General features: G+C 57.4%; 1 protein-coding gene across 4 annotated transcripts; it reads left to right on the top strand.

The window, feature by feature from the left end:
- The first annotated feature begins 9,038 nt into the window (after window positions 1-9,038).
- On the top strand, window positions 9,039-21,677 carry RNH1 (ribonuclease/angiogenin inhibitor 1). 4 transcript variants are annotated; one of them, XM_031015773.3, is made up of 10 exons: window positions 9,039-9,179; window positions 14,096-14,215; window positions 15,624-15,794; window positions 16,279-16,449; window positions 17,057-17,227; window positions 17,308-17,478; window positions 17,616-17,786; window positions 18,102-18,272; window positions 21,139-21,309; window positions 21,414-21,677. In XM_031015773.3, exons 2-10 carry the CDS (start codon window positions 14,115-14,117, stop codon window positions 21,499-21,501), a joined length of 1,386 nt encoding a protein of 461 aa, XP_030871633.2. In that variant the 5' UTR covers window positions 9,039-9,179; window positions 14,096-14,114; the 3' UTR covers window positions 21,502-21,677. The 4 variants fall into 4 exon arrangements, with proteins under 4 accessions (XP_030871633.2, XP_030871636.2, XP_030871635.2 ...); XM_031015776.3 differs by lacking the exon at window positions 9,039-9,179 and adding an exon at window positions 9,512-9,684; XM_031015775.3 differs by lacking the exon at window positions 9,039-9,179 and adding an exon at window positions 9,537-11,471.
- Window positions 21,678-22,735: the final 1,058 nt, after the last annotated feature.

Raw genomic sequence — 22,735 nt, 5'->3', positions numbered from 1 at the left:
CTCCGTCTCCCAGGATCAAGTGATTCTCCTGCCTCAGCCTCTTGAGTAGCTGGGATTACAGGTGCCCGCCACCACACCTGACTACTTTTTGTATTTTTAGTAGAGACGGGGTTTCACCATGTTGGCCAGGCTTGTGTCAAACTCCTGACCTCTGGTGATCCACCCGCCTCGGCCTCTCAAAGTGCCAGGATTACAGGTGTGAGCACTGTGCCCGGCCTCAGAACTTATAAGCCAAAATGTAAGGCCTACGACTGTAAAATGTGCGTTAAGAAGGAAAAGGAGGATGTCAGTGTGACTTGCGTTAGAGAAATGATTCTTAGATAAACACTAAAAGCATGACACATAAAGGAAAACCTGATCCACTGGACTTCATGAGAATGAAGGGTGTGTGCATTTTGAAAGGCCCTGAGAAGACAAGCCCAGGCTGGCAGAGGCATTAGCAAATATCCCGTCTGAGGAAGGACTCATCTGCAGCATCTATGACAAGCTCCCAGGAGTCATGGGGTGCTGTGCTCTCGGCAGATATGGGAGAGCCTCCCATCCCGTCATTCGTGTCTCCGGAGCAGCACTGCTCAAAGTCCCCTACCAATGCCCTCCTCAGCCGACAGACCTGACCCTCCCCACATGTGCACCCACAGGCCAGGCCTTGTGGGTCTTCTTGGGACATGACCCCAACTTCAGCAGGAGGAAAGTAAGAAGAGGAAAATCAATGAAAGAAAAAAGAATTTACTGGTGGCCCTTTCAAGTCTTTCTGTCAAACGGCCCGATTTCAGGTTAAGCCAGGCAGTGGCGATGAGGCAGCCCTGTGTTCTGCCCAGTTCCAAGGGCTCCACCGCCTCTGTAGGTGAGAAGCAGCAACCAGCCGGGGAGAAAACCATCTAGCTGCGTCAAACTCGGTAGTGCTGGAAGTTAGCACAGGCGGGCCTGGGTTACCACGGTTCAGTTCTAGACACCACAATAACACGAATGTCGCAATAAAGCCAGTCGCAGGGATTTTTCGGTTTTCCACTGCATATAAAAGTTATGTTTATACCACAGTGCAGTCAGGTGTGCAATAACATTATGTTTACAAAACAATGCACATGCCTCAATTTAAAATAGTTTATTGACCACTCCTCACTCCCTCCCCAACTGGGCTCCCACCACCCTACCCTCCCTCAAGACCAAAAAAACAATAAATAATAATAATAATAATAATAATAATAATAATAATAGGCTGGGCACAGTGGCTCACACCTGTAATCCCAGCACTTTGGGAGGTCAAATGGGCAGATTGCATAAGCTCAGGAGACCAGCCTGGGCAACATGGTGAAACCCTGTCTCTACCAAAAATACAAAAAATTAGCCAGGTGTGGGGGTGTGCACCTGTGGTCCCAGCTACTAGGGAGGCAGAGGTGGGAGGATTGCTTCAGCCTGGGAGGCAGAGGTTGCCGTGAGCCGAGATAATGTCACTGCACTCTAGTCTGGGCAACAAAGCAAGACCTCGTCTCAAAAATAAAATGGCTAGGGGTGGCGGCTCACACCTGTAATCCCAGCATTGTGGGAGGCCAAGGTGGGCGGATCACCTGAGGCCAGGAGTTCGAGACCAGCCTGGCCAACATGGTGAAACCCCGTCTCTACTAAAAATGGAAAAAAATCAGCCGGGTGTGGTGGTGCATGCTTGTAGTCCCAGCTCCTCCGGAGGCTAAGGTAAGAGAATCGCTTGAACCTGGGAGGCGGAGGTTGCAGTGAGCCAAGATGGTGCCACTACATTCCAGCCTGGGCAAGAGAGTGAGACTCTGTCTCAAAAATTAAAAAACAAACAAACAAACAAAAAACTACGATACTGATAGAAAGTGCCAGCAATCATCTGAGGCTTGAGGAAGTTGGGATCTCTTTGCTGGTGGAAGGTCTTGTTTGTGGCTGCTGACTGATCAGGGTGGTGGTGGCTGAAGGCTGGGGTCGCTGTGGCAATTTCTTTTTTTTTTTTTTTGAGATGGAGTTTTGCTCTTATGCCCAGGCTGGAGTTCAATGGCGTGATCTCGGCTCACTGCAACCTCTGCCTCCTGGGTTCAAGTGATTCTCCACCACACCCGGCCGGCAATTTCTTAAAATAAGACAACAATAAAGCTGGCCACATTGAGCTTCCTTTCACAAAAGATTTCTCCGTAGCACGCAATGCTGTTTGGTAGCATTTTGTCCATAGCAGACCTTCTCTCACAACTGGAAAATCCTCTCGAACCCTATCGCTGCTGTACCAACGAAGTTTATGGAATATTCTAAATCCTTTGTTATCTCAGCAATGTTTAGAGCATCTTCATCAGGCGCAGATTCCATCTCAAGAAAGCACTTTTGCTGGGTGCGGTGGCTCACACCTGTAATTCCAGCACCTCGGGACACCGAGGCGGACAGCGGGCAGATCACTTGAGGCCAGGAGTTCGGGACCAGCCTCGCCAACATGGTGAAACCCTGTCTCTAATACAAATACAAAAATTAGCCGGCCGTGGTGGCGTGTGCCTGTAATCCCAGCTACTCGGGTGGCTGAGGCAGAATTGCTTGAACCCAGGAGGCAGAGGTTGCAGTGAGCCGAGATTGCGCCACTGCACTCCAGCCTGCATGATATTCAAACTGGAAGAGCAGAGCGAGACTGTCTCGAAAGAAAAACAAAACAAAACAGCTTGAAGCGGCAGGGTTATAGCTCCGCGACGGCCCCTGCAGGCGGGGTGTGCTGGGCAGAGTGTGCTGAGAGCAGCAGCACAGGACAGTTCTGCAGCCACATTTACACCCACTTTTAATTTCATGCAGATTAAGGGGCAGCCCAGGCAAAAGTTTCTAGGGAAGGGGTAGTAACTTTTGGGTCGTGGGGTCATTGCCATGGAAAGGGGTAGTAGCTCCCACCATGCCTGGCCTGTTTACTTTCACTTCCAGCTTGCCCTTGAATTGTTTCCTGGGCAAAGCCAGGAACTCTCGAGGGGCTCAGCCCCACTGTGGGTCTTGCCTGCCCTCCATCAACTAGAAGGCGACGTAGCATTGAGTTAATCCACCATTACTTTAAATGGCATGGATACCACTCATATAGTATTGAGAAAAGGAAGTCAGATACAAAAGAGAACATGCAATATAATTCCATTTATATAAAGTTCAAAATAGGCAAAGTTAGTATGAGGGCTAGAAGAGTGGTGATTTTAAACCTCCGGGCCTTTGTACACGCTGTTCCATCTACCAAGGGTGCCCTTTCCTCGCACCAGGTAAACACAAACATATGGATCAAGTTACCTCCTTGCCAGGCGCGGTGGCTCAGTGTCATCCCAGCACTTTGGGAAGCCGAGGCAGGCAGATCATTTGAGGTCAGGAGTTTGAGACCAGCCTGGCCACCACGGTGAAACCCCATCTCTACCAAAAATACAAAAAATTAGCCGAGTGTGGTGGCGGGCACCTGTAATCCCAGCTACTCAGGAGGCCGAGGCAGGAGAATTGCTTGAACTGGGATGCAGAGGTTGCAGTGAGCTGAGATCGTGCCACTGCACTCCAGCCTGGGCGACAGAGCGAGACTCCATCTCTAAATAAATAAATAAATAAATAAAATATAAAAATTAGCCAGGTGTGGTGGCACGAGCCCGTAATCCCAGCTACCTGCGAGGCTGAGGCAGGAGAATCACTTGAACCCGGGAAGCGGAGGTTGCAGTGAGCCGAGATCGCACCACTGCACTCTAGCCTGGGTGACAGAGACTTCGTCTTAAAAAAAAAAAAAAAAAAAAGGCTGGGCGTGGTGGCTCACATTTGTAATCCCAGCACTTTCGGAGGCTAAGGTGGGTGGATCACGAGGTCAGGAGATCGAGACCATCCTGGCTAACATGGTGAAACCCCATCTCTACTAAAAATACAAAAACAAAATTAGCCGGGCCTGTAGGCAGGCACCTGTAGCCTCGGGAGGCTAAGAAGGGAGAATGGCATTAACCCGGGAGGCGGAGCTTGCAGTGAGCCGAGATGGCGCCACTGCACTCCAGCCTGGGCGACAGAGCAAGACTCCATCTCAAAAACAAACACAAAAAGGCTTTGTGGCTCACACCTATAATCCCAGCACTTTGGCAGGCCAGGGCAGGCAGATAACGAGGTCAAGAGATTGAGACCAGCCTGTCCAACGTGGTGAAACACTGTCTCTACCAAAAATACAAAAATTAGCTGGGTGTGGTGGCACGCACCTGTAGTCCCAGCTACTCGGGAGGCTGAGGCGGAAGAATCGCTTGAGGCCAGGAGGCGGAGGTTGCAGTGAGCCGAGATCACGCCACTGCACTCCTGACTGGGTGACAGAGTAAGACTCCATCTCAAAAAAAAAAAAAAATTCGCCTCCTAACCTCACTGAGTTAACTGATCAAGACTTCCCATGTTCTGCCACTTCACAGCTGTCCCCTCCAGTGCCTTGTGTCTGTGTGTGTGGGGGGTGGCTGCTGTTTTGAATATCTTCCGGTTCCCAGAGGCTAGCTCAGTGTCTGACAGGGCCCTGTGGGAGTGTCTAATTCTCACAGCATCTCCGTGCAGGAGGGAAGGAGAGGGTCACGCCTGGGCCCTGAGGCGTCGTGTATCTGAGGCCCCCACATCAGCACGGATCTCCCGAGGCATACACCGTCCTGCCGACTGGTCTGCTTTCTGTCTGATTGAAATTGGAGGCTCAAAGCCTAGACCTTCTCACTTGCAGTGAGGAACCCTTATGGGGCAAAGTTTTCCCCTCAACCTGCTCTATCATGAGCTCCTCCTGCTAAGTGGCAGAGCTTAGCCCGTGAATCAGAGGGTACGCTACATTTCAAACCTTAGGAGCAGTCCTGTCACCAAAATTCAGCTGGTCATTGCCAGTTTAACTACCCACTATGTAACCACTCACATATGAACCTGCAACAGCCACCAATCAAGTTGAATTCTCAAATATTTGCTACTTCATCCTCAATGTTTTCCCTTTTCTTTTTTTTTTTTTGAGACGGAGTCTTGCTCTGTCGCCAGGCTGGAGTGCAGTGGCGCCATCTCGGCTCACTGCAAGCTCCGCCTCCCGGGTTCACGCCATTCTCCTGCCTCAGCCTCCCGAGTAGCTGGGACTAAAGGCGCCCGCTACCGCGCCTGGCTAATTTTTTGTATTTTTAGTAGAGACGCGGTTTTACCGTGTTAGCCAGGATGGTCTCGATCTCCTGACCTCGTGATCCGCCCGCCTCGGCCTCCCAAAGTGCTGGGATGACAGGTGTGAGCCACCGCGCTTGGCCAGTGTTTTCCCATTTCACGCGCCGCGTGTGAAAATCCACTGCGTGCGACACTTGCACTATGTGCACTTTATGTCCACATCTCATACTTCGTTAAAAAGGCACTTTCAGACAAACATATTATTTATTTATTTAGAGACATGGTTCACTCTGTCACCCAGGCTGGAGTGCAGTGGTGTGGTCTCTGCTCACCGCAACCTCCACCTTCTGGGTTCAAGTGATTCTCCTGCCTCAGCCTCCCAAGTAGCTGGGATTACAGAGGCAGGCCACCACGCCCAGCTCATTTTTTGGTATTTTTTTTTTTGAGATGGAGTTTTGCTTTTTGTTGCCCAGGCTGGAGTGCAATGGCGTGATCTCGGCTCACCAGAACCTCTGCCTCCTGGGTTCAAGCGATTCTTATGCCTCAGTCTCCTGAGTAGCTGGGATTACAGGCATGTGCCACCATGCCTGTCTAATTTTTGTATTATTAGTAGAGACGGGGTTTCTCCATGTTGGTCAGGCTGGTCTCGAACTCCCGACCGCAAATGATCTGCCTGCCTTGGCCTCCGAACATGCTGGGATTACAGGTGTGAGCCACTGTGCCCAGCCATTTTTTTGTATTTTTAGTAGAGATGGGGTTTCACCATGTTGGCCAGGCTAGTCTTGAACTCCTGACCTCACATGATCCACCTGCCTCGGCCTCCCAAGGTGCTGGGATTACAGGCGTGAGCCACCGCGCCTGACCTGAGTGTATTTATAGAAGTAGAACGGGCACAGGACTCTCCACCCAAAGTCACCCTGGTGCATCTCTCCCCGGGGTCTGACTTAGGCCTTCAGCACCATGGTGCATTCTCTAGATGGCATCTCATGAACACTGGGGGTCTCTTGCCTCAGCCTGTCCCTGGATTCCCTTTCATGGGGAATGTAAAAGCTCCCTATTTAAGCTAACGTGCAGGCTGGTGGGGCTGGATGTGAGGGAGGGGCAGGTGGAGAAGGAAAGGGCAGCATCCCTCAGATCTGTGTGGAGCAGGATCGGAACGAAAGGCACACTCGAGTCAGCCAGGACCCAGCAGAAATGAGCGAGAATGGTCAGCTCTGGGGCGGTATATAAAACTGGGGGTGGGAATACTTCCATATACTCCCAATTCCACAGTGGGTGAACTGAGTAAGTTTAAAAATAAGATAAAGACATAACAAGGTGAGGCAAGTAAGTTCAAAAATAAAAATGAAGGCCAGGCACTTTGGGAGGTTGAGGCGGGCGAATCACAAGGTCAGGAGATCGAGACCATCCTGGCTAACACGGTGAAACCCTGTCTCTATTAAAATTACAAAAAAAAAAAAAAAAAAAAAAAATTAGCTGGGCGTGGTGGCAGGCGCCTGTAGTCCCAGCTACTCGGGAGGCTGAGGCAGGAGAATGGCGGGAACCTGGGAGGCGCAGCTTACAGTGAGCCGAGATCGCGCCACTGCACTCCAGCCTGGGCGACAGACCGAGACTCCATCTCAATAAAATAAAATAAAATAAAATAAAAATGAAGACATACCTTTCAGGGGCTGTGGCCGCACTGTCCAGGAGGGAGGCCTGGCCACAGACACCATGCTGGCCGTACACTCAGCACCTATACATACCTGGGCACCTTCCCCACAGGGTGTCACAAAAGGGAGCCCAACAGCCATTTTACACATTTTCTTCACTCTTATGAGAATTGCCACGAACAAATCCAAGAGGTCATGGCAAAGAAAAGAATGAAATGAAACCAGAACATTTCAGCAGCTTTCGCAAAGATGTCAAGAGAACCAGTCCAGGAGTCAGGCTGGCGGCATCCTTCCAGCTCCTTGTCATGAATTCTAAACCTCACATCCAGACTCCAAAGCTTAGAGAGTTAAAGAATCAGCTGCTGGTCACCAAGCTCACGTGTGCAGGATGAGGGTCACAGCCAGGTTGGCTGCCTTCCAGCCCTGAGCTTTCTTGGGGGGGGTGTGTGTGTGTGTGTGAACCACCTTCTTTTTGAGACGGAGTTTCTTTTTTCTTTTTTGAGATGGAGTTTCGCTCTTGTTGCCCAGGCTGGAGTGCAGTGGCACGATCCTGGCTCACTGCAACCTCTGCCTCCTGGGTTCAAGTGGTTCTCCTGCCTCAGCCTCCTGAGTAGCTGGGATTACAGGCATGCACCACCATGCCTGGCTAAGTTTTTGTAATTTTAGTAGAGATGGGGTTTCATCATGTTGGCCAGGCTGGTCTTGAACTCCTGACCTCAGGTGATCTGCCTGCCTTGGCCTCCCAAAGTGTTGGAATTACAGGTGTGAGCCACCGCGCCCGGCCAGAGTTTCATCTTGTTGCCCGAACTGGAGTGCAATGGTGTGGTCTAGGCTCACTGCAACCTCTGCTTCCCGTGTTCAAGCGATTCTCCTGCCTCAGCCTCCCAAGTAGCTGGGATTACAGGTGCCCACCACCATGCCTGGCTAATTTTTGTATTTTTAGTAGAGATGGGGTTTCACCACGTTGGCCAGGCTGGTCTTGAACTCCTGACCTCAGGTGATCCACCCTTCTCGGTCTCCCAAAGTGTTGGGGTTACAGGTGTGAGCCACCACGCCCGGCCAGAACCACCTTCTTTAAAGATTATCAGGCCGGGTGTAGTGGCTTATGCCAGTAATTCCAGCGCCATGGGAGGCTGAAGCAGGAGGATCACTTGAGCCCAATTCAAGACCAGCCTGGGCAACACAGGGAGACCTCTTCTCTACATAAAATACAACAATTAGCCAGGTCTGCTGGCGCCTGTGGTCCCAGCTACTTGGGAGGCTGAGGCGGGAGGATCACTGGAGTCCGGGAGGTGGAGGCTGCAGCGAGCTGGGATCGCGCCACTGCAGTACAGCCTAAGCAGCGGAGTGAGACCCTGTCTCGAAAACAAATACCTAATAAAGGCGGTCAGAGGAGAGGTTTAGCAAATTGCTAAAGAACAAATCTGAGGTACCGTTAGTTTCCTTACTTGCAATCTTCATCTGCCAAAATGTCAATTCTGTGAATTGCGGACTAGTCAAAAACTTAAAGAAAACCCACTTTTGTGGAGGTGGGGTCGCTTTGGGTTTCCCAGGCTGGTCTGGAACTCGGCCTGCGCCCCTCAGTGCCAGGGCTCCGGGCGACGCTCGGGTGTCGGCAGCAGAGTGGACGCGGGAGCAGCTCGGACCGCGCTCAGAACACTCGGGACGAGGCCGCAGCTCCGCGGGCCTTGCGGGCTGGGGAACCAAGAAACAAAGGCGGCAGCCAGTGGCCAGGACGGGCGGCGTGGTTCACGGGGCCGTGGCTCCTTCGGGGGTCGCGAGCTCGGCGCAAACGAGCCCCTCTACCAAGGTCGCCTAGAGTCGCGACCCCGACATGCGGAGCTGCCCCAGGGGGGTTTCTCCCGGGTCCCTCCTGTCCCCAGGCGGCCGCTTTCTCCGGGGGCCGCGCCCCGCGCCCCAGCAAGGCCCGACCCGCGCCTGCGATTCCGCCCCCAAGGCGCTGCCGCACCGGGCCCCGACCTCTTCCTCCGAGGATTCTGAGGAATTGCTGAGACGTGCATGCCAGTGCGAGGCCCACAACACGCACACGCGCCCGCGCCCGCCAGACCCCGCCCCCGGCACCAAGCCCCGCCTACTGGGAGGAGACCACGCCCCCAAGCGAGACACCCCGCCCCCCCAATGAGCCTCGCCCCACCAGGCCCCGCCCCTGCACCAAGACTGTGCTTAGCCGAGCCCCGCCCGCCGGGCCCCGCCCCGACCCCGAGACTACTCCCGCCAGGCCCCGCCCCCGCGCCGAGCCCCGCCCAGTAGTCCCCGCCCACGCACCTGACCACGCCCACGAGCCGGCTCGAACACGCCCGCGCCGCTGACTCTGGCGGGTGGGGTTGTCGACACGTTCAACCCGTTCTGCTGGCTCGAGAAGGAAATAGGCCGTCTCGCTCTGGGTCTCCAGGCCCGCGACAGTCCGCCAGTCGTCCCGAGGTCAGTAGCTCCAGCGGTGCGTCAGCCTGTAGCCAGGCCTCGCCCACGCCGGCCTTGGTTGGGCTTCTTGTAGACGCGCGCCTGGCGCTATTGAGGCCGTTGCTGCGCGGGCGAGTGGCGCGCCCCCGTGGCGGGGCGGGGTCGGGCGGGGCAGGGGTCCGGGGCTATCGAGGCGGGGCCGAGGTTGCGCTGGGCAGCTGCGCCGCCCGGCGGACGTGGCGCGCCTTGAGGACGTCATCGCGGTGCACGCTCCCCTTTGGGGCGTGCCGGAAGTCCTTGCCCGGGGGGGCGGGGCTGCGCCTGCGTGGTTCGTCCTCGCGTGGCCGTCAAGCCCTCTCGTGCCTTAGATTCCAGCGAGCTACGCAAGCAATCCTGGCCCAGCCGAGCTTTCTTCCCCAAATCCCGTAATCCTTGACCTTATTCCCCCAAAGAAGCGGCCTCCCGGGAAGGACCGCCCTGGCGGAGAAGACTCGAACGGCTCCCACAGCCGGGCGTTGGGGGAAAGGTGGGCGGTCTCGGTCGTGCGAGGTCGGGGAGGGAGGGTCCTCCGCCCTCCATTGCGGAGCCTCGCTCCCGGACCACCGGGGGACCGGACGCCGGGCCGCGAAGCTGCCGCCTGGGGCTGCGGGGAGGAGAGCAACATAACTGGAACGGCACTTAGGGGCCGGTGTCAGGGTTGTCACCGGGGTTGGCGGAAATGACGAAGGGGCCCCAGGCACGTCGTGTTACTGGGCGAGGTTCCAGCCAAGGTGCCCACGCGCCTTGGGGGAAACCAGAGGACTTCTGCACCGTTTCCCGAGGACAGTTTGGCAGTGTTTCAGAAGGACCTTAGAACCAGGCAGGCCCCCTTCTAGGATGGTGGAAAGCCTAAAGATCTGAAAACGGTCTCAAGTGTCGTCTTAGCGATTGGCTGACTAAACCGAATGCAAGCCGGAGACTGCACACGATGTTGCCGTTAAGAGTTACACTGGGCCGGGCAGTCAGAGGCGGGCGGATCACCTGAGGTCAGTTGTTCGAGAACAGCCTGGCCAACATGGTGAAAACCCGTCTCTACTAAAAATACAAAATTAGCCGGGCGTGGTGGCAGGCGCCTATAATCCCAGCTACTTGGGAGGTTGAGGTAGGAGAATGGCTTGAACTCAGGAGGCGGAGGTTGCAGTGAGCCGAGATCGTGCCACTGCACTCCAGCCGGCTGACAAGAGCGAAACTCCGTCTCAAAAAAAAAAAAAAAAAAAAGTTACATTAGGCTGGGTGCGCTGGTGCAACCTGTAATCCCAGCACTTTGGGAGGCCGAGGCGGGCGGATCTCTTGAGCCCAGGAGTTTGCGACCAACGTATTGAGTTTGGCCAACATAGTGAGACCCCCGTCTCTACAAAAGATAGAAAAAATTAGCCAGTTGCGGTAGTGAATCCTTGTAGTCCCAGCTACTTGGGACGCTGAGGGAGGAGGATCACTTGAGCCCTGGAGGAGGAGGCTGCAGTGAGCTATTTTCTCATCCCTGCTATAACGAATTTGTCACAGGCTGTTTTATAGGCCTGGAGCTCAGAAGCCCGAAGTGAGTTTTAGGAGGTTAAAATCAAGGTGTTGGCAAGGGTAGTTCCTTCTGGAGGTTCCCAAGGAGAATCTGCTTCTTTTCCTCTTCCAACTTCTAGAGGCCACTTTCTTCCATCTTCAAAACCTACTATCTCTGCATAAGAACTCTCATGATTATATGCCGGCCGCCCAGACACCCCAGGGTAGCCTTCACATCTCAGTATTCTTAATATTTGCAAAGTCCCTTTTGCCACGTAAGGTAACACCACAGGTTTGGAGATTAGGAGGTGGACATCTTTCAGGGTCATTCTTATTTTAAAAAATGTACTGTCGATAAGAATAGTTAAAATGTAAAATATTTGAAGGGATTTATTCTGAACCGAATATGAGTGACCGCGGCCGGTGACACAGCCCTCAGGGGATCCTGGGAACATGTGCCCAAGGTGGTTGGGGCAGTTTGGTTTTACATGTTTTAGAGAGACATGAGGCATTAATGAAATACATTTAAGATATACATTGGTTTGGTCCAGAAAGGCAGGACCAAACAAAAAAAAAAAAGATTTTTGAACATGCTTCCCGAGCTCAGGCATGAAGAACTCTTGACTGATAGAAACGGAGGGTGTGTCCAAAGTTTTCAGGACGGCCGAGCGGCGCTCCAAAACCCGTCCTCACAGCCTCGCCCCTTTCGCCTCAGCCACAACAAATCATCCTCAACCTGTTCCACCTTCTCCAGTCTGGTAGCAAAAAGGGGTGTCTCAGGTTTGCTTTATTTTATTGTTTGGGCAATTCCTGGAATCCGGCCTGCTTGTGGGAGGAGGCAGGGGCCGGTCCCTCGAGGGTGGTGGGGGCTGCCAGAGCTGGAGGGATGGTCTGGGAGAAGGTGGCTGTACGGTGGAAAGGCTGGTTGGGGCCAGAGTGGGAAACGGGATGCGGACGTCAGGCTTCACCCCCGACCCAGGGGGGAGTGGGAAAGCTGGGGTAGTAGCTGGGACGAGGCCCGGGGGCTGAGCCGGGCACGGCCCGCTCGGCCGAGGGCCCAGAGGGTCGAGTGGGCGACGACTAGCGGGTGCGGCCCCCAGGGTGGACTCCCCGCCAGCCCCGGCCTGGAGGCTCCGCCCGTCCCCGCCTGGGCGGAAGGAGCGCGGAGCGGCTCTGGCCTTGGGTCTGCGGCGGCGGCGTCGGGTGAGCGTCCCGGGCCGAGCGGGCGGGGGCAGAGAGGCAGGGGAGACCCCCTTCGTGTTTTTGTGAGGTTCTCTCCCAGCCCTTTAGTCTGCAGCAGGGTGTCCAGAACTAGCAGGTTCGAGGGATTGGACGCGGGCGCGGGCGGGGGTCCCAGGGACCGGGAACCTTTGCGCGTCGCCTGAGCGTGGCCCGTGTCTGCCTAGAGGGTGGCCCCGCGCCCCCGTCACGTCGGAACATAAGGACCTGAATTGGCCTCCAGACGGCCCCTCCCATGTGGCTCCCCAGGGTGGGGCCCAGGCCTTGGGTGCTGCGGAGACCTCCCGCCGTAAGGTTGAGAAAGTCTGGTCTCCGGATAAGGGACCGTTAGGGCCTCTGTTCAGATCCCTGCCTCAACCAAATCAGGCTGCCGGCTGGTGGTAGTGGGTTCCTGAATGTGCTTTTAGCTTTGGCTGTGTAGGGAGCCAGGGACTCCTCCAGTCACAAAGAAGGGCGTTTACTCCTGCATTTTCATGGGGTCCTCAGTGGGATCCGTGACCCACAGAGGTTCCGAAGGGCCTTTCTGGGATACAACAGGGTCTGGCCAAGCCTGAGGGGTAGGGACAGGGCTACTCCCGCAGCGCTAGTTCCAGATGGTCACGGGAGCACTGGCCACCCTGAGCTCCCACCAAGCTTTCCCAGGAGGAGGACACCCTGGGGCCACCTTTCATCTGGCTGCAGAGGACACAGGAGTGTCAGGCTGGATTTGGGGAGCGTGTGCACCCTGGGCAGCTGCCTGAGGCTCTCCTTCCACCCGCCCTCCCGCCCACAGTGCCTCCTGATGACTAGATTCTGGAGTCAGAATTTGGGTGACCACACCCTGGTTTTGCTCACGTGCTTCGGGTCGGGTGGATTCAGTTTCTCCATGTGGGGCCGTGGGATGTCACCACCCTTTGCCACTGTCCTTGCAGGCCGGGCGCCCAGGCGTGTGGACCCGAGCCCAGCTTTGCCTCTTTCCTCCCAGTTGGTACCAGGGGCCTCTTGCCTCCACTCATCCAGAGTGGACCAGCCGCCTCTGAAGCAGCTCCGGGGAGAGGAGTGCCAGGCACACAGACTCAGGAAGCTGGGGGTGTCAGGACACCAGGAGCCTCTCAAGTGGTCCTGTTGGCCGTCTTTCTGAAGGGCAGCTGGGGTTGCGTCATTTCCCGGAGTGGATCCTGCCAGCTTTCTGGGGCTTCTGGATGAGAGCCCTCTCCCCACCCTGCCCACCCCTCCCCCCAGTGTGGCATCAGTGCTGCTGCTTCCAGGGAGCCTTCCTGACTGTCCAAGCCTCCTCTCCAGGTTCCTGCCCTGCTGTAGTCCCCAGGCCAGTGCTTGGCAGGTGCTCAGGGAATGTATCCACCAACCAAGGTTTGGGGTGGCTGTCTCTGCCTGACCACTTTCCTTCCCCAGGCCCCTGGCGGGTACCTGAGCTGTGCTCTCAGGGCCTCAGGAACCTCCTTCCATATTCAGGGCCTGTGCCTGGGGAGGTTTCAGGGTGTAGCAGCTGTGCCCATCCCAGGCTGACCCACCCAGCTTGCCTGGTAGCCCAGCCTCTGGGCTAGTGTGCCGTGGGGCAGGGGATGTGCCGTAGCCTGGTGCAGAGTCCCCAACCCCAGAAGGGGGCCGTGGAAGCTGACACCCCAAGTGGCTGCCCCCCTACTCTGTCTTGCTTCGGACACTGTGGCCAGTTCCAGGATCCTGGCATCCTGGGAGGTCTCTGGCTTTGTGGGCAGCCTGCCTGGCCCGCCCAGTCTGCCTGTCCTGAGGGTGAAACACAGGTCAAGCGCACAGACCACCCCACCCTACCCTGTCCTTGCCCAGGCAAATGAGAGGCAGGGGCTTCCTGGGCTGCTGCTGTCCCACCCTCTGTGGGGCAGGAGGAGGTGTCCACAGAGGCTGGGTGGTGACAGCCAGGAGGTGGGCTGGCATCTGCATTACCCAAGCTCTGCTGCCCATGCTGGCCTTTCTGGGGGTGGGTGCTGGTCCCTGCCCCCTGCCCCACCCCCGATGTCTGCTCCAGAGACAAAGGTGGGGAGGGTGCTGAAGACGAAGTGTTTGCCCAGGGAGAGGCTGCGGCTCCTCCTGAAACATCAGCCCTGTGGGTCCTGTTTGCAGAATCTCCGGCCTGTGAAACCGTGAGGGGATTCGGCCAAGACGTCCTCTTCCCTCTGCCTCCCACCCAGGCCACTCTTCACCTCCACCATGAGCCTGGACATCCAGAGCCTGGACATCCAGTGTGAGGAGCTGAGCGACGCTAGATGGGCCGAGCTCCTCCCTCTACTCCAGCAGTGCCAAGTGGTCAGGTACGCTTGCCCTCGGGGTGGCCTTGGGGTGCTGGCGGGGCAGGCTGGCGGGTGGCAGCTCCCTCTGAAGGGTGCATTGCTCTGGAACGCCTTGTTTGTGGACATGAAGTATGAATTCCGTGCAGCTTCCACGTGCATGAGATGTGATTCTTGTTTCTTTTTGACAATTTAGGAATGTAAAACCCATTCGAGACTCATGCAGCATGGGCTGAGGTGGGTGGGCCGAGGTGGGCGGGCACTGGCCAGTGGCTCTCTGGCTCCAGTGTCTCAGCTCCTCTCCCTCCCTTGGAGACACGAGGGCAGGACACAGCTTGGGTCTCCTCCGTGAGCCTCCATGGGGCGCTGCTTGTCCCTGCCAAGCTGGGGGCTGGGAGTCCTCGGCCCTCGAGGTCCTCACAAACCCAGCAGCTTCACAAGCAGGACGCGAGTGCCTGGGTGGGCCGCATCTTTTCTCTTTTTACCTGGTGATGTCGAGTAGTGTCAGGTTTGCGGAGGCGTTACGAGGACCGGACGGGGCTCCCTGGTGAGGTGGTCCTGTGTACCTGCGGACGCTAGCTCTGGCCCAGTACCTCCAGGCAGAGTCTGCTTCTCCGCCCTGCCCTTTTCGTCTTCCTCACTGGTCCAGGATTGCGTGGCCCTCAGCCCTCTGTCTCCTTAGCCCTCTCCCGCCTGTGACTGTCCCCTCGTCTCTCTGGGTTCTTGGTGGTCTGAGGGTCTGGCCAGGCTCCTGCAGGACGTCCTCTGTTGGGGCTTGTCTGGTGGTTTCTTGTGGTTGAAGTCCTACAGTTTTGGCAGGAATGCAGGGAGATGCCGTGGGACCTGCCAGGAGCGTCTTGTCACAGGCGCCGTCTGCCACCCTCTCCACTGTGACGCCACTGCCTTTCCTCCTGTGACTGATCAATGCCTTCGAGAGATACTTTAAATTCTTCTTATTTTTAGAGACAGGGCATTGCTCTGTCACCCAGGCTGGAGTGGCTCCCTCATGGCTTATGTGGCCTCAACCTCCTGGGCTCAAGCAATCCTCCTGCCTCAGCCTCCCGAGTAGCTGGGATTACGGGCATGTGCCACCATGCCCGGCTACTTTTGTATTTTTAGTAAAGATGGGGTTTCTCCATGTTGGTCAGGTTGGTCTTGAACTCCCGACTTCAGGTGATCTGCCTGCCTTGGCCTCCCAAAGTGCTGGGATTACAGGCATGAGCCACCGCGCCTGGCCACATGCGAGCATCTTAAACAAAACTTTCATGGAACAGTTCCTCCTCTTTTTTGTTTCATTTCTGAAATGTCCTGTGTGACTTGCCTTGCTGTTTTCTGGACCCACTGATAGGTTGTAACCTGCATGTGGGGTGGTGGTGGAGGCTGAGGCCAGTGCTGTCTGCGTGGTCCACATGACCCTGGGGTCTGCTCGCAGGCTGGACGACTGTGGCCTCACGGAAGCACGGTGCAAGGACATCAGCTCTGCACTTCGAGTCAACCCTGCACTGGCAGAGCTCAACCTGCGCAGCAATGAGCTGGGTGATGTCGGCGTGCATTGCGTGCTCCAGGGCCTGCAGAGCCCTTCCTGCAAGATCCAGAAGCTGAGGTGAGGTGGGGCCTGGCACTGCCTCTGGCCTGGTGCGGTCTGCTTTGGTAGCCTGGCAGCAGGGGACAGAGCCGCCAAGGGTGTGTGGGCAGCTGCGGGTGGGCAGGCAGTGGCAGCAGGCATTTCCAACATCAGCCAGAGGCACACAGGCCTGGCGGTCTCACAGCGGGGGGACAGGGCCCTTCCTGCCTTATCCCAGCCCCCGCACCCAAGATCTGGCCCTGCCCGCCATCCCTAGCCTTCCAGCATCACCACAGGACCCCCACTGAAAGGTGTGTCTGCAGACAAGGTTTCCCTGGGTCGAGCCACATGCGTGCCCTCCTTCACTCGGCCTGGAGACCCCAGACCCCAGAGCCCCGTCCAGGGAGGGAGCAGGTATAGACCTGCCGCCTGCAGAGTGCTGCTCTGGGCTCTGGGCTCTGGCAGGCGAAGGGTGTGGCAGCTTGGCTCAGGGGAGCCCTGCTGACAGCCAGGTATGCTCCAGCCTCCAGAACTGCTGCCTGACGGGGGCTGGCTGCGGGGTCCTGTCCAGCACGCTACGCTCCCTGCCCACCCTGCAGGAGCTGCACCTCAGCGACAACCTCTTGGGGGATGCAGGCCTGCAGCTGCTCTGCGAAGGACTCCTGGACCCCCAGTGCCGCCTGGAAAAGCTGCAGTGAGTTTGTGTCCTGCCCCAGGGCCCATGCTGGCCGCTGCCTGTCCCCCAGCCAGCCCCCTACATAGAACATCGCCTGCCAGGAGCCGTGAGGAGGGGACTCGGGTCACAGGGGCCTTGTGGTGCTCTCCTTTCCCCATGATGCTGGGGCTGGGGGGATCTGTCATCACCCTCCCTCCCCATCCAGTTGTCCTTTGCAAGGCACAGCTGCCCCAGGACCTGACAGTGGGAACAGACGCCTGGCCGTGAGTCAGGTTCCACTCACCGCCTCAGTGTGTGTGGGGGACCCGGCCATTGTGAGTTGACCATAGCCTGGGACGTGCAGGTGGCCCTGCCTTCCAGAGGCTGGTTTCTTTCTCCCGGGCCCGGTTGCGCCCCAAAGTCTGAGGTCCGGGAGGGGGTGAGGGGTTTCCAGAAGGAATGCCGGTGTCCACAGAGGCCCGGGCCTCTGGATGAGTCTGTGGGGGTCCCTCAGCACTGACACCTGATGCCCAGGCAGGAGAAGGCTGAGGGGGAGATGAGACACCAGCACACCCCTGTGCTCCCTGGCATCACACCCTTGGCTGGTGCACATTCCTGTGTGGTGCTAAGCTTGGCCATCCCCCAGGCTGGAGTATTGCAACCTCTCAGCTGCCAGCTGTGAGCCCCTGGCCTCCGTGCTCAGGGCCAAGCCGGACTTCAAGGAGCTCACGGTTAGCAACAACGACATCAATGAGGCTGGCGTCCGTGTGCTGTGCCAAGGCCTGAAGGACTCCCCCTGCCAGCTGGAGGCGCTCAAGTAGGCACTGGGCCTTGGGGGGGTGCGGGGTGTGGGCTGGGGGGGTCCTGTGCTGCCTCACGTGTGACCCGTGTCCCCAGGCTGGAGAGCTGCGGTGTGACGTCAGACAACTGCCGGGACCTGTGCGGCATTGTGGCCTCCAAGGCCTCGCTGCGGGAGCTGGCCCTGGGCAGCAACAAGCTGGGTGATGTGGGCATCGCGGAGCTGTGCCCGGGGCTGCTCCACCCCAGCTCCAGGCTCAGGACCCTGTGGTGAGTCATGTTCGCGAGGCCTCCTTCCCGGAGGGTCAGGGGCGACGGGCCGTGCTCAGAGCTCTCCCCCGCCCCTGGGCTCATCTCAGGCCATGAGACGGTGCTGAGGAAAGTCTGTGGTGGTCCATGTCCTGCAGGATCTGGGAGTGTGGCATCACTGCCAAGGGCTGCGGGGATCTGTGCCGTGTCCTCAGGGCCAAGGAGAGCCTGAAGGAGCTCAGCCTGGCCGGCAACGAGCTGGGGGATGAGGGTGCCCGACTGCTGTGTGAGACCCTGCTGGAACCCGGCTGCCAGCTGGAGTCGCTGTGGTGAGTGTGGCTGTTGGGGCAGGGCTGTGTTGCAGAAGAGAGGGCCAGGGTGACCGAGGAGACCAGGGGAGGAGTGAGCAACTCCAGGGAAGGTGCTGGGCTCAGCTCCGACGTTCAGAATGCATAGGCCAGGGAGCAGCCTGTGGTTTGATGGGAACAGTGCTTGGGGCCGAGGACCAGGTGTAGGTGCCCACATGCTAGGAGGCTGTCAGATGTTTTTGCTCAGGTCCACGTGGGACCTTCAGGGGAAGGGCCAGTTGCAGCTGTGGGCCAGCCTGGGCCCCTGCCAGGCCTCAGTCCTGTCTGTGTCCACAGGGTGAAGTCCTGCAGCTTCACAGCCGCCTGCTGCTCCCACTTCAGCTCAGTGCTGGCCCAGAATAAGTTTCTCCTGGAGCTACAGATAAGCAACAACAGGCTGGAGGATGCGGGCGTGCGGGAGCTCTGCCAGGGCCTGGGCCAGCCTGGCTCTGTGCTGCGGGTGCTCTGGTGAGTGTGTGAGGGACATGAGTATGTGCATTTGGGAGGTCATATGCACGTGTGTGCACACATGGGCGAGAGTGCACGAGTGTGTGAGCACGTGTCTGTGTGTGAGCACATGGGCGAGAGTGAGCACGAGTGTCCGTGTGTGAGCACATGGGCGAGAGTGAGCACGAGTGTCCGTGTGGGAGTGTGAGCACGTGGGTGAGAGCACGTGGGTGAGAGCACGTGGGTGAGAGTGAGCACGAGTGTCCGTGTGTGAGCACGTGGGTGAGTGAGCACGAGTGTCCGTGTGAGTGTGAGCACATGGGTGAGAGTGAGCACGAGTGTCCGTGTGGGAGTGTGAGCACGAGTGTCCATGTGAGTGTGAGCACATGGGTGAGAGTGAGCACGTGTCCGTGTGAGCACATGGGCGAGAGTGAGCACGAGTGTCCGTGTGGGAGTGTGAGCACGAGTGTCCGTGAGTGTGAGCACATGGGTGAGAGCACGTGTCCGTGTGAGCACATGGGCGAGAGTGAGTACGAGTGTCCGTGTGTGAGCACATGGGCGAGAGTGAGCACGAGTGTCCGTGTGGGAGTGTGAGCACGAGTGTGTGAGCACGTGGGTGAGAGTGAGCACGAGTGTCCGTGTGGGAGAGTGAGCACGAGTGTCCGTGTGGGAGCATGTGGGTGAGAGTGAGCACGAGTGTCCGTGTGAGTGTGAGCACATGGGTGAGAGTGAGCACGTGTGAGTGTGAGCACACGGGCGAGAGTGAGCACGAGTGTCCGTGTGGGAGTGTGAGCACGAGTGTCCATGTGAGTGTGAGCACATGGGTGAGAGTGAGCACATGTCCGTGTGAGCACATGGGCGAGAGTGAGCACGAGTGTCCGTGTGAGTGTGAGCACATGGGTGTGAGGGTGCATGTTCATGTGCTGGGAAAGGCCGGCTGGCGGCACCACTCTGGCTTAGTTCTCATTTTAACTTTGAAAGTCAGAGGTCATGTTTCATGAAGCCTGAGAGCTTCATGGAGCTCCACCCTACCTGGCCACCCTGTGGTCCATCTTCCTGGAAGCCCCGCCCACCTACCTCCCGTGCGGGAACCGCGCCTGGGTCAGGATGTCTTTCCAGATTTGTTTTCTTTGTTAAAGCACGTTCTTTTGCAGCTTTCTAAGAAAAGGTTTTGCAGAAGGTAATTTTTGGGGGTCTTGTGCCCCTGTTCTGCCCTTGGATCATTTAGCCGGGTATAGCATGCACCATTATGCCTGGCTAATTTTATTTTGTTTTTTTTGAGACAGTCTTGCTCTGTCGCCCAGGCTGGAGTGCAGTGGCGCGATCTTGGCTTACTGCAAGCTCCGCCTCCCAAGTTCACGCCATTCTCCTGTCTCAACCTCCCGAGTAGCTGGGACTACAGGCGCCCGTCACCACGCCAGGCTAATTTTTTGTACTTTTAGTAGAGATGGGGTTTCACCGTGTTAGCCAGTATGGTCTCGATCTCCTGATCTCGTGATCCGCCTGCTTCGGCCTCCTAAAGTGCTGGGATTACAGGCGTGAGCCACCGCCCGGCCTAATTTTTGTATTTTTAGTAGAGATGGGGTTTCACCATGTTGGGCAGGCTGGTCTTGAACTCCTGACCTCAAGTGATGAGCCTGCCTCAGCCTCCCAAAGTGCTGCGATTACAGGCATGAGCCACTGTGACCTTGTGTGCACAATCTGCTTTTTCTCGTTGGCAGCTTTTCAAGCTCTCTTTGTTCACTGCGTTCGGGGTTCCATGTGCTTGGCCTTGATGTGGGTCTTGGTTCTTTGTGCTGGATACTTGGTTCTACTAAGAAAATATGCCTTTGGTGATTTTTTTCTCTCTCCTTTCTTATGTTGTTTTTTTGGTGTGCCCATGAGCCTGTCCTGATGTCTTGTAGAGTGACCCTCTAATTATGTTCTCCAAATTTTCTTTCTTTTCGATGTTTTATTTTTGGGAGATATTCTCATTTACCAGCCAGTCTACTGAATTTCCACCCTCAGTGTTTTGTCTTTTGTTTGCTGTTTCCCGTGTGCCTCTCGCCAGGGGCTTTCCGTGGGTGGCTGGTCATCCTGGGCTGGGCACCAGGTGCAGAGTGAGGCCCGGGAGCCCTGGACAGTGAGCCCTGCAGGCCAAGTCATGGCTGCGTTTCTCGAGGGCTTCCTCCTGATGGGGGATTTTCAGTTCCCTGCCAGGGGACACCATCCTGGCTGCCAGGACCTTGTGGGTGTTCCAGATGTGGAGAGGAAGCTTGGGTCCTGGTCACTGCAGACTTGTTCCCCCTGAGCCACTGCACAGGGTGGGGGTCCTGCAGCTTCCCTGGCCCCCACCTTGGAGAGGTCCAGTGCAACTCCTTGGCCCTGCTGTCCGGCCTGTGGCGGCTCCACCCCGGGAAGTGGGTGTTGGGTCTTCTCTTTTCCATCCTCTTTTGTCTGACCTGTCCTCTTGTCTCTCTCTGGAGCCTAAAGTCTGTTGTCCACTCTGTTCCTGTCTTGGTGCCCTCCATACCCTCGTTTCCCCACAGCTGCCCCTCAGTCTCTGGCTGGCTTCTCCTCTGAAGCCCACGCAGCCAGACGGTGTCGAGGTGACAAGGGGGTCGGTGTGGCTCTCTGGGTGGACATCTCTCTCCTGTCCTTTCTCCTCCCTGCAGAAGGTCTCAGGCGAGTGAGGCTGCTTGTGCCTCGCTTGTCTGTGCCTTCCTTGTCCGTGGTGGGGAACCTGCCCAGGGCCACAGGGACGGTGAGCCTTGGGGACGGCCCCACCTGAGGGTCCTGAGTTGCCGATCACAGGTGTCCGTCGCGCCCCCCAGGCCCAGGCCTGCTCTGCCGGTCAGCACGGTGCCAGGCACGCCCGGCACCCTGACCCCTGCCCTGCTTCACCCAGGTTGGCCGACTGCGATGTGAGTGACAGCAGCTGCAGCAGCCTCGCTGCGACCCTGTTGGCCAACCACAGCCTGCGTGAGCTGGACCTCAGCAACAACTGCCTGGGGGACGCGGGCATCCTGCAGCTGGTGGAGAGCGTCCGGCAGCCGGGCTGCCTCCTGGAGCAGCTGGTGTATGTGCATGCGCTGGGCGGGTGGTGCGGCCAGGGCTGCCCAGGGAGGAAGGCGGGGGTGGGGGAGGACACGGGCCCATGCCTCCCTTCTGGCCTATGTGCAGCCTGTACGACATTTACTGGTCTGAGGAGATGGAGGACCGGCTGCAGGCCCTGGAGAAGGATAAGCCATCCCTGAGGGTCATCTCCTGAGGCTCTTCCTGCCGCTGCTCTCCCTGGACGACCGGCCTCGAGGCAACCCTGGGGCCCACCAGCCCCTGCCATGCTCTCACCCTGCATATCCTAGGTTTGAAGAGAAACGCTTAGATCCGCTTATTTCTGCCAGTATATTTTGGACACTTTATAATCATTAAAGCACTTTCTTGGCAGGAGGGGCTCTTGTCCTTCCTGGGGTCCCTGCGAGGCGCTGGCATTGGAGACGACACCACCCCGCTTGGCTTCTCTCCCTGCCTAAGGGACCCGCACCAGGGAAGCAGCCCAAGGCCCTGGCTGTGCTCAGCTTGGTCCCCTGAGCTGCACCCACCCACACTGGGGAGCACAGGGCAGGCCCTGCCCGGGGTGGAGGGATGCCCCTTGGCTCTGTTGCCCGTGCAGGGTGACGCCTGCTGGGAGCTGCCTGCAGGCCCAGCTGCTCCCGCAGCTTCCACCCCGGAGCCTCAGGAGCCCCCAGCACTGCCCTGACTGCCCCCAGCCCAGCGTGGCCCGGCCTGGCCCAGGTTCCTGCCCGGAGCCCAGGGCTCGCCCCAGCTCTGAGTGGGACGATGGGGCAGCCCATCTTGCCCACGGGTGGACAGCTGACCAAGGTGGCCCAGCCCGGGGTGCCCTGCCCTGCCAAGCCAAGAGGGGGACGCTCACCAGCTTTCAAAGGTCCGATGCTGAGTCAGCAACTACAAGTTCATTGCAAAGAAGCTGCCTGGCAACCCCCCTTTTTTGGACAGGGTCTCTCTCTTGCCCAGGCTGGAGTGCAGTGGCGCAATCTTGGCTCACTACAGCCTCGACCTTTGGGACTCAAACCGTCCTCCCACCTCAGCCTCCCAGGTAGCTAGGACTACAGGCATGCACCACCACACCTGGCTAATTTTTGTACTTTTTGTAGGGACAGGGTCTTGCCATGTTGCCGAGGCTGGTGTTTGGTCTCAGCCTCCCAAAGTGCGGGTATTACAGGTGTGAGCCATTGCACCTGCCTATAAAGCCCTTTAAAGTGACCCAGGGGCCGGGCGCGGTGGCTCACGCCTGTAATCCCAGCACTTTGGGAAGCTGAGGTGGGCGGATCACTCGAGGTCACCAGCCTGGCCAACGCGGTGAAAACCCATCTATACTAAAAATACAAAAATTAGCTGGGTATGGTGGCGCATGCCTGTAATCCCAGCACTTTGGGAAGCTGAGGTGGGCGGATCACTCGAGGTCACCAGCCTGGCCAACATGG

The sequence above is a fragment of the Gorilla gorilla genome, chromosome 9, assembly GCF_029281585.2.
Source record: "Gorilla gorilla gorilla isolate KB3781 chromosome 9, NHGRI_mGorGor1-v2.1_pri, whole genome shotgun sequence".
NCBI lineage: Eukaryota > Metazoa > Chordata > Mammalia > Primates > Hominidae > Gorilla > Gorilla gorilla.
Note: the sequence above shows the minus strand (reverse complement) of the source record. Positions and strands in the feature narration are given on the sequence as shown.